This window comes from Acanthisitta chloris, unplaced genomic scaffold (genome assembly GCF_000695815.1).
Source record: "Acanthisitta chloris isolate BGI_N310 unplaced genomic scaffold, ASM69581v1 scaffold18859, whole genome shotgun sequence".
Taxonomy (NCBI): Eukaryota; Metazoa; Chordata; class Aves; order Passeriformes; family Acanthisittidae; genus Acanthisitta; species Acanthisitta chloris.
The window spans coordinates 1-11,211 of record NW_008693316.1 but is presented as its reverse complement, the minus strand read 5'-3'; the positions used below and the strand labels follow the sequence as shown (position 1 = coordinate 11,211).

At 39.2% G+C, this 11,211-nt stretch overlaps 1 protein-coding gene across 1 annotated transcript; it reads right to left on the bottom strand.

The window, feature by feature from the left end:
• Positions 1-896: 896 nt before the first annotated feature.
• RNF146 (ring finger protein 146) lies at positions 897-6,436 on the bottom strand. Its single transcript, XM_009083038.1, has 2 exons — positions 6,283-6,436; positions 897-2,666 (listed from the first exon to the last, which is right to left on the bottom strand). The coding sequence occupies exon 2, from the start codon at positions 2,663-2,665 to the stop codon at positions 1,607-1,609; it is 1,059 nt and encodes a 352-aa protein (XP_009081286.1). The 5' UTR covers position 2,666; positions 6,283-6,436; the 3' UTR covers positions 897-1,606.
• Positions 6,437-11,211: the final 4,775 nt, after the last annotated feature.

Here is an 11,211-nt window from a genome sequence, read left to right as displayed (position 1 = left end):
TTACTCCATCCTCATCTCCTCTGCATTTTCCTTTCTTCACTGACCCACTGATCCCACCTGTAGGCTGAGGAAACAAACTAGAGGGCTGGCACAGTTTTCCGAGATTAGACTTGTCAGCCATCACGACACCAAGGAAAACACTTTAGAAGTTTAAATCTACCATTTCTAAAAATTAGCCCTTTTAATTCCCTTCAAATAGTTGTTTGCCTAAAGCAACTTTTGTCATAAGATCTGTAGTACCTATGTATCAGCTATTGTCCCTGTCTATTCAGCAATACATACACTAAGAACTGGAGTTTAGTTAGCTTTATTCTAAAGATTGAATCCAGAATCAACTAATGCTGTTTCTCAGGTTGAAAAAAATGCAGAACTGCCATAGACAGAAAAGACAAGCTGTGCTTTTCAAGATCTGGCTTCATTCTCTGATACGCACCAGTCAGTTTGTAGAAATGCATCTCCTAGATTGCTAATACAAGCACAAAACTCATGTGTTGGCACTAGCTTTGCTATGAACAGATAAACAGTAATATAGTCCTTAATATCAGTTTTCTTTGTTAGAGAGTCAACTTTGATAACTTATGCTCTTTTATTTCAACATTTCTGCTGTTAAAATAAGGCTGTGTATGATACTTCTACCCACCCTTAACAGTGAAGTGAGTTAATCAGCTCTTCAGATGAGAAATGAGTGTTGTCTGTGTGAGTGTTAAGCCTGCAACTCATGACTTTTCAGTAGAAAGACACACTCCCACAGTGTTGCCTTTGAGACAGTCAGGGATGCAAGAACTTCAAGATGCCACTCAGAGCCTGTCCTCCCTTTTGGCAAACACAGGAAGCTGTTTTGTGATAATTTCCTTTGAAACTCCTCCAGTGAAGGTCAATTAAACCGGAAACATAGCTGAGATTGTTACTGATAAAATGTAGTTTTATTAAATTATAAAGTCCATAACAAAAACGAGACAGATCAAGAAAGACCTCAAAAACAAATCTACAAGGACTAGATGGCAAAGCCAGTGAAAAAGCCATGGAGAGTGTATAAGGTAAGGATTTGCAACAGAAGTTAACAGCATTTTTACATTTCCATTGAAAGAAGGTAAATGATTGCTCTTGTCTAGTAAAAACACATTTTAACTCCAAACTCACATCTATTTTCTCACATTAAATTAAGCATCCTGCTCACACCCAACACCTTGCCTGATTCCACATTGCTTTAGTATTCTTTTCATACGTCAATCCATGCAGAAAGTAGTAAGACACTTAATGCAACAGTCAGATAATGAAGACAATTGAAGTTGTACAGTAGATATACATTGGCCAAAAAGGGATAGAGTATCTCCAAGGGGGAAATGCTACAAAATAAACACAAGACATCTTCAAGAAAACTGGGAATTGCTAAGCAGCCTCCAAACCATGAACAGGACAACCCAGTTTCCTACAGTTAGAGTCTTCCAGCTGAGACATGTTAAGAGACTTGAGTTAAAACAGGCCGAATCTGTTTCTCCCCTTCACCCCCCTCCCACCAAACACACTCCAAGGTTTGAGTGCAATGCCAACGTGGACAGAAAATTTACAGATACAGAACTGAGTTTTTTTTCGCATGGCTCTAGATTTAAACTTCAGTGACTGTGCACTGTCCATCTGGCCTTCTAGATCTTGCACTTGTGTTTACCACCCCGCCCCCTGTCACTGGTCTATCTGCTCCTGACTGGCTTGCATTGGCATTCAAGTGTCTCTGCTGGACAGAGGGCAGGTGTTGCTGAAGGTGGGCAGACACATCCTCGCTATCGCTGCTAGCATCCGATTCGGTCTCCTCCACAGAGGTGTCGGGGGCTGGCACCCTACCAGAAGATGATGATTCGTGGTCTTCTTCTCCCTCTCCCCTATGACTCCTTTCTGCCATACTGTCTCCATTTATTTGCAAGTGGGCCAAAGAGTTCTCTAGAGAATTGCTTGCATCAGGTGACGGCGTTGAAGGACTCATCAGCTGCCCATCTAGTGATGGCAGGGGCCTCACAGAAATGGATGCTAGAGGCTGCACAGCTGCAGCCCCTGGAGTCAGTGTGCTGTCTGCACCATCAGCAGAGCTCTCTCTTGCCAGGTTGACAGTGTTAGCATCACAGTCCAGCCTCAGCCCAGCCACTCCCTTCTTTGGTATATCTATTATGTCCCGTTTTATTTTTCTGCGACGTCCATGCTCATTTCTCCTATACTGAACCATATTTTCAAGATCTGCTACGTATAAAAACCCAGCAATTAGCATTTCAGTGCTCTTCTTACCCTTGGAAAAGGCATCTTCCAGCTCTCTGCTGGTACGTTCATCATACTGCCACCAACCATTTCTGCCTTCATAGTACCAAGCATACTCTCCATTGCCTCTGCTTGCTGCTTTGAGTTCTTCGGGTGACAGTAAGGTCGGCTTGTCAAGAAAATCCTCGGGAATCTCCTGACGGCACAGTGCACATCGTTTCCCAAGCCAAGAAGCTCCTTTCACACACAGATAGCAGAAAACATGTTTACAAGGCAGACTTACTGGGTGGACACATGTTTGCAGACAGATAGCACATTCTGGGACTGTCAGGGAAGGTGCTGCATTAGCACACGACTCATTTGTCTTCCTGTTTGTGGGAAGCATGTTGATCGAATGATCTATTTCACCACAGCCAGCCATCCTGCAGGGGATCAAAGAGGTTTAAATCAGTTTATTGTGTCGACTTAAACTGGTGCACATTTGACCTCAGCATCAAGAGAACGAGATGCTTACCTTAAATTCAGGTAAGTTACCATTTATGAAGCTCAACTCAAAGAAATTGATAGGTTAACATTCTGTTTCCTGAAGTGACAGAATAAATTGAGTAATGGGAGAATTTCTTTGGCTAATCACCAGTCTTTCAGCTGTTTAATTTTCAGCATGTTAACATACCAAGCTAGAAAACAAATTTTGCAATTTCCTCTGTTCATTCTCTGAAGTAGTGTTGATTAATGAACCTTCAGCCAGTCCATTACTTTGGGGCCTCCTAAGGACATTTGAAGAAACTATGGTTCTTTCCTCAAGAGGTGCCCTAGCTGCAAACATTGAACTTAAAACAATCTCTCTTCAGACTACTGGTGATCATCTGTTTGATCAAGCAATTGCCTGAACAGTACCTCAGACTAGGTTTAAACAGCAGAAAATATGCCTGGCAGCAGCACCTAGCTGAACTATTCCCCCACTCTGTTTCTTAGTCCTCATGAACCACTGTATATCATCCATCAAACTCAAACATCCTTCAAACCAGACTTGAAAACTGAGTAGGCCTTTTCAAAAGTTACCTTAGATTCCTTTTCCTTAAACATCAAGTGAACTCCCTGATACGTCTGAGTGCATCTTGAAAGGAATTGCTGCAGACCAGCAGAAGCAGCAATATATCACAGAGGACACACAACTGACTTGACTGGCTTGTGAAGTCATTGACTTTACTTTCTCTGGTCATATCTTATTTCTGTTATTAAAGATGATTTTCTAACTGTAAGAGAATGAGGGATGCAAAACTGTCACTTTGCCACTGTGTAGGATTTAAGCAGTTGAAAATTTCTAGTCTAAATATGCAAATGCCTTCTCAACTACATTTTTGCCATGGCAATCTTTCAGTCTGTTTCATGGTAATTTTACTGTTATTTATTAACAATCAGAACCAAACACCAGATATCAAATGAGGGAGAAGAATGGGCTTTGGGGAACAGGGCCTAAAAAGGTGCCCTTTTGTTCATTTAAATCCCCAAGGAACTTCAAGACTGATATTCAATGAAACAGTCTTTCGTGAACTACTCTATGTTATACAGGCAGCTAGGAATAGTTCATGCAAAACTACCACAGGCACGTGGGCCAAAAGGGACCTTCAGAGGTCATGTGGTCCAGTCTCCTGCTCCACATGGCACCACCACCAGTACTAGATCAGATCAGCCATGGCTTTGTCTAGCAGAGCTTTTTTGGAAACCTGTAAGGATGGAGATACCATAGCCTCCCTAGACAGTCTGTTCTAATGTTATACACATTTCTAGCAGAATGTGTTACTTTGGGAGAAAATACCTAGTATTACTGTAGAAGCTTCCACTGCTTTAAACATCTCATTAATACATGCTGAGATTTTAAAAAAAAAAAAAAGAGGTTTATGCTTCAGTATCTGTATTCATCTTTACAATAATGTATTATGTGCTGTTTACTTAAAAATATATTTCTGCATGCTGTCTGTTCCCTTCTATCACTGTAATTTCCTCTTGAAAGACCAATGCCTCTTTAATCCTTTTTTTAGCAAATCATTCTTTTAAAAGCTCTGCAGCTCAAATACTTTCTCCTAAAGTAGCACATAATTGTATCCATCTATGTTTCGGTTTCATATCTGAATTTCTTTCTCTGAGATTAATGGCAAATTGCATAGTAGTTCTTAAATCAGCACGCAAGATACAGACACAGCATTACCTACCAGTTGGTAACCAGTTTTTACTGCACAGCACACATCTGTGTGTGAGATCCATGCTGACAATGTTGTGAACAAGCTGCTTCTGGAAGCCTCACACTTTTCAGGCTATATTTGCAACAGATTTTGACATCAAAACTAGGGTTTATAATGAGAAAATTATTAGGAAAAAGGGAGAAGTCTACTGAGATTTCAGAATACCCATGGACACATCCCAACCAGTATTTCACAACAGAAGAGCTGAAAGAGAAATCCATGTATTGATTAATTTGCACTAACCATGGCTGAGGTAAAGGATCTGAATTTCAAATGTCTCCATAATGAGATACTACTGTGCAAAAAGGCACAGCAGCAGAGATTTTTACTTCCATGCTACAGGTTTACAAAAGGCTGCTTCTCCCTGAATACCCTTTATAAGGTTATCCTTTTCAGAGTTAAAGAACAGATTAAAGCAACCTGTAGATAAGTTACTTCTATGCAAGTCACTTATCTTAATTAAGATTTTGGAGGTGATTAAAATGCAACATAGAGATTAAAAAGGCAATGCACTTTGACAAACCAAATTCTGATACTGTGAGCTGAACTAAAGGTAGTGTACCATGAGGTAAACTAAAAGAAGAGTTAAAGTTTTCACCTGCTCACTGAAAGGACGAAAGCACTAACATTTGAACTGTGCTCGAGAGGTCACCTGTTACTTTGAGGGATCTTTGATTTCTTACTAGATCAAGACAATAACACAGGATATGAAAAGGAATAAATGCCTATCTGAAATTCCTGTGTGATTTTTAATGACTCTGAGGAAAATCTTATGTATGAAATGAATAGAGCTGGAGGAGCAAACCCTTATCTCTAAAAAAGTGCTACTCAGCAACAAAAAACTCTTAGAAGATAAGCACGACTGCAGTTGCATGTGCTCAGAATGCAGGACAATTATGCACTAGAAGATTCCTATCAACCAAACTGATGCTGTCTCACTTCTTGTTTTTAAAGTAAGATCCTAATTAATCCTTTTTTGTTTACCTTTTTAAGTATCAAATCTAGGTCATAGTTTGTTTATAAGCTGGTATGAGGACGTACATGCACACAGATTTTTATTGAAGAGGTAATCCTTCAGACAGAGGAAAAATATCTAGGACTCCTACAGTGCTATGTTATGGCTGTGGAAGGACTATCACTGGAACATCATGACATTAAGAACTAAACAGAGCTTACCACATAATATCTTTCCTGAAATTAAGAGTAATATTTTGTAACCAGGTTCAATTAAAACAAGCTTCATATTAGAACTGTTATCAAACAGTAAAGCTCTGGGTTTTGTACGACTGGGTTCTCTTGAGACACTTCTAACAACAGGGAAAATCACGTTATTGATTAGCAAGGCCAAAAATTAATCAAACTCAAGGAGAAATTCTAAAAATAATTTTATTTTTTAGGGTTTAGATCCTCAATTCAAGTATAAATAAGGGAACAATAAGCACCTGAAGTCTGCATTTTAACATAAACAGAGCCTGAAGCCAACTGTGAAAGAACTAGTCCACAATCTTGCCAGATCCCACCTATTATCCTTTTGTGAGTTTTTTATTTCTAATATTAAAACATAAATTTAATTTGTAATCTTAGGATGCACCATGGCCTTTGTCAACACACAAAGTATGGAAGAGGCAATGTAGAACAACTACATGAAAAGTCCCCAGGCCTTCTTGGACTCTAAGGAAGATGTAAATTCACAAACACCTTAACACTGAGTATTTTTTTCAAATTTCAGGTCTGCAACTGAACAGTCCATCAAGGAGCTGACACATATAAGTCCATTAACAAAACAATGGCTTACTTTTTCTGAGTAATTTCTACTGAAGCATGCCACAAGGCTAAAATGTCCTCTCTTCAGACGTCTTCAGCTAGGATGGCAGGTCCTCCTTCCCAGGGCTGGCTCATTCCTTACTTGTCCTGCCCAGTGGTACTCTACAGTGTTTCAGCTTCTCTGCTAATGGAAAGCAAATAGCACAACCATTACAATGCTGGCTAGAGGTATGAGCAAGCAAACTACAATGCCATGGTCCTGTTACAGAAGAGAAATGACTATGCTTTCATTTACCTGCTGCAGGCGTTTTCAATTAAAATATCCTCAGACTTCTGTTTTGTTTTTTTGCAATAATCAATTCTGGCCCACAGTTTTGATATTAATTATTTTGATGTGTGGCTTAAGCAAATTACTTTTTTTTAAAGTTGCATAAAAGGCAATTATCTGTGACTATAGGAAGGTAATTGCTCATTTCCATGCAGCGACCATGTACACAAAAGGAGAAAAAGGACCAAAGTTAGGCACATGTATGTTTATGCAAATTTAACCTTTAATAAATGACTCCTTATACTCAGACAATTTAAAAAGGCACAATAGCCTCCTAAAGCTGTTTCGACCTATCCATATCATACCATTCCAAAGGACCTTCTCCAGCTTGTGTCTTGTCTCTGACTAGTATCAGATGCTTAAGGGAAAAATCAGTGCATGCAAACAGCTGATTTCCCATAGGTCCTCTACATATTTCAAGCAAAAATATGCCTCTTCATATTTCAAGGCTCAGAGCCTTGCATGCTTGTGCTTTTACACAGATCACACACATTCATTTAATGAATGAACCTCAGAACCATTCAGCACTTTTTTCTTTATAAATCTACATATGTATGTCCTTAGACTACTTATAAATAAACTCTGTGACCTAGATTTGATACCTAATGAGGTGAACAACCAACCACCAAAAAAACTAAATAGGACCTTCCTTTATTTCATTATAAAGTGCTGAAAGGCTCCAAGGTTTATTCACAGAAAGAATGCATGAGGTTTCTGAAAAGATGACAAGGATGCAACTCAGCCTCCACACCTCTGAGGTGATTTACCCCTCTTCAGACTAGCAGGTAATGTAGTCACAATATATTTGGTATATGTCACCAACCAGAATCTGAGCTAAGTCATTTCACAAATACACAATAATCACTGGAAACCAGGAAGTGTATAACAAATACCTAAAAAATTCCTACAGTAGAGAAGTAGGAACCTGCAAACTCACAGAGGGAAGGGAGACTATCAAGATTTTAGTCTTGCATTCTCACATCCTAAACAGGAAGGTCTTGACCTAACAGAACCACCTTCAGGGAATCCTCTATAAAAACACTGAGAAGCCACAAAGTTGCATCTTTCTTCTGCGCTGTACCTTTCTGGATGATTCTTAAACATTTTAAACTACAATTTCCAGTTGCTGCAAAAATTACATATAGGAATTATCTGAAGCAGACCTGAGAACATTGCCTCTTTGATTTCAATGTGGTCAAGGAAAGAATCATTTCAGCATAAATACAGCGCAGATCAGACATGTAAGAGTCAAATAAAGTGACAGAACTTCAGGGGTTGCAATGGACCTTATAGATCATCTAGTCCCACTCCCCCTGGCATAAGCAGCATTGATAATTTCCCTGAAAGAACACAGAGCATTACAGTATTCTGTGCTATAGTCTTTCACCAAATGATTGAACATTTATCATTAATAACATCAGACTGAAGTGTTTAGATGACTTCAGTGTAAGAAGCATTACTCAAATATGTTGTTTTCTTTATAGCTGAGCTTCATGTAACATTCTGTGCAGCTATTTTTAGAAAGAGCTCCTACAGAAAAAGGCAAAAATTAACAAGCCTATCCACACCTTTTCTCCCCTCATAGTTCTAGCAGCTTTCCTTTCTTCACACATCAATCTGAAACCAAGAGCTGCAATCGGTTAGAATTTTGGCTCCACTAATCCACTAAGACAAGATACAATGTTCGCTATGATCAAAGAGACAGTTGCAACAAGCTCGATGCTGTGGGTGTGGTGTTCAGTCCTTCATCTTCAGAGCTGCCTTCTGTCACTTCCGTAGGTATCCCCTGAAGCCTTTTATCTACTACCTCGCAATTCACTACTAGAGGTAGCACATCACGAAACCAAATGTGATGTGGAGATGGCAGAAAAAGGTTGGGTGAGTTCTGGGAGATTTCTTAGGAAATAAAAATGCATGCACATATTCAAGGTATGTGATTATACCTAGAAGAATCCAATTAAGGCATAATTACAGGACTGCGGTGAGGCAACTTTCCAATTGCTGCCGAGCTCTTGAAAAGAACTAGTTCACACACTGACTTCAGGTAACCTCTGCATTTCATGACATTGTTATTTATTTAATAAGCCAGTCTTGAAAATGCTACTCAACGGACTGACAGACACTTGTGGTTACACACACGCATGTCCCTTCTTGGATGATGACTCCTCCTTTAAAGTCAAGTGGGTAAGTGCTGTGTTCTATACTTAGCAATTAATTTTCTCTTTGTCATGTAGCATGAGGAGTTGTTATCCACAGCAAATATTCCTTCCTGCATCCCTGCATCCTATCACACACTGATTTTGAAACTTTAAAGATGCAACAGATGAAGGACAATGCCACTGATCAGGAGCAAGAATTCAAACCAGGCAGCATCCCCTCCTAAACTGAGGCTCAGCCAATGTGTAACTGCTCTCTGTCCCTTTAAAAGTCTCTCAGGACACTTGCTGGGAGAAGTCACATCCACCTCTTCCACACAACATTAAGATTCTGAAGTGCTGGACTTCCTACCAGACCTATCTCCCAAAATGACTTCAGCTTCTCCTTAAGAACAATGTCAAGCTTTTACTAGGCCAATGAAACCATTTCTTGTCAGTTCAGTCAACTGTGCCCATTAAATTATCAGACCCAGCACAATTTTCCCACCTATCTATTTCTTTGGAACAAACCAGCAACAATTAAAAAACCCAAACAACCCAGAAACATACACATTCAAGAAGACAGCTCCTAAATGTTGATGAAGTATTACCCTTCAGTCTTAAATCTCCTCTGTAAGTAAAATCTCAGCTTTCTAAACACAAACAAGCACAAAACATTGGTAAATTCAACTAACACCAAACCAAACCAATGACTATTATTTGAGTCCTACCTCCAATGACAGATAACCTCACAAATTTTGCAACTCCATACAGATTACTCTAAAATAGCTCAGAAATTCATCATTTCCCTCCTTGAAAACTCAGCAGCTGCAGTATTACTTCAAAAAAGTAAATGCTTTTCTGTAGCTAAATACCTGGATTTTTTTTCCATCAAGCTCCCTAATTGGAAACTCGGTTATTGGGAAGGCAGGAGGGGAAAAAGAGCCCCAGAATCCTGCCTACAAGTAACCACGAGCCAAACAGTGTGGGAAGAAAGAAGTTAGCTGTTTTATTTGATAGGAAAAATCCCTCTCCTGACTGAAGGTTTGCTGCTGTCAATATAGTATCAGCTCAAGTATCAGCTCATATATCTTTTTTAATTGTCCCTGGCACAACACATAAATAACCTGTTTCTTGCTCTTGCTTACTTTTTGGTATCCATTCTTTAACTTGGAATATCTCCAGGAACTGCTGATTGTGATGAGGCTTCACACTGCCTGTCATCCCCTAGCTATCACACATTAATAAACCCCCGACATTTATATGTGCATTTGGAACTGAATCCCAAAACAGTCAAGTGCAGAACAGCCAACCATTTTGATATTAAAATGCTATATATGTATTGAAAATGAGGCTGTTCTCTTATGCTACAACTGGAGCACTGTTTTTGAATTTTGAGCACATATCCTATATCTATTTAACAGAGCAAAGTATGAGTTTCTCACTCATAAAATGACAGTGAGTAAAAAATAAGGCAGAAACTGATTCATCTTAAGTTATCAATGCTTCAGAAATTGCAATAAGTACAGGAACATTTCTTCATACATACAGACTTGATTAACATGCACAGAAGAGAGGAAAAAACCAATTTTGACAAAAAGACTTTTCTCTCACCAATTCCAGGAGTCCACTATTCAATAGTCTATAAAAATACTGCAGTTCCAGTTCTCTAAATAAACAACATTCCAATTACATCTAAATTGCTGCAAAATATTTTGAAAGAATCTAGAACAGAACTTTTTCTTTCACTCAATACAGATTCTGCATTATAGCAATTTAAACAATTGATACCTTGATTCACTTGGATAGAAATGACAATATTAAACACACAAGACTACAAAGCAAGGTCTTGTGAAAACATTCAGGATTTAAGATTCACTTGAAATGACCAAATGAAGATTCAGATTTCACTGTGTTTTTGAGACGATTACAAAGCTTGATTTTTGGTAGTGCATTTTCAGACAGACTTCAGGATCTATTTTTAAGCATTTCACTATCCAGAGGCAGCAGCTAACACAGCAGCAGGACTGAATTTTTAGTATGACAAACCTGACAAAAGCAAAACGTTTTAAAACGCTGCTCCCTACGCTTCATAATTGCTCAATCTATACATACGACGCACCAGTAACAAAACCTACAGCATTTCTTCATGCATTTCGCCGAAAAGTTCCGCTAAGATTAAAACATCCACAGTTTTTAGTTGTTTTTAACTATTTCACCATAACTATTTCACCATTCCCATCACCCCGTTAGCACGAAAAACTCGCATTTCCTTAATACTTCGCATCATTTTTTGGCGGTGAGCAACACGCATCACACCAAAACCTGGACTTATTTTCACATCCCATTTTAACGCTCCGAAAGGGAATGCAACCCAAACCCTTGAGCCGAGGCCCTCAAGCACAAAGAAAACAACAGCGCTTCCATTAAGAGCAGCAGTTACTTCTCTCCAGGAGCTCCGCGGTGCCTGCCCGTGCGCGCCCCGCTCTCCCCGCCC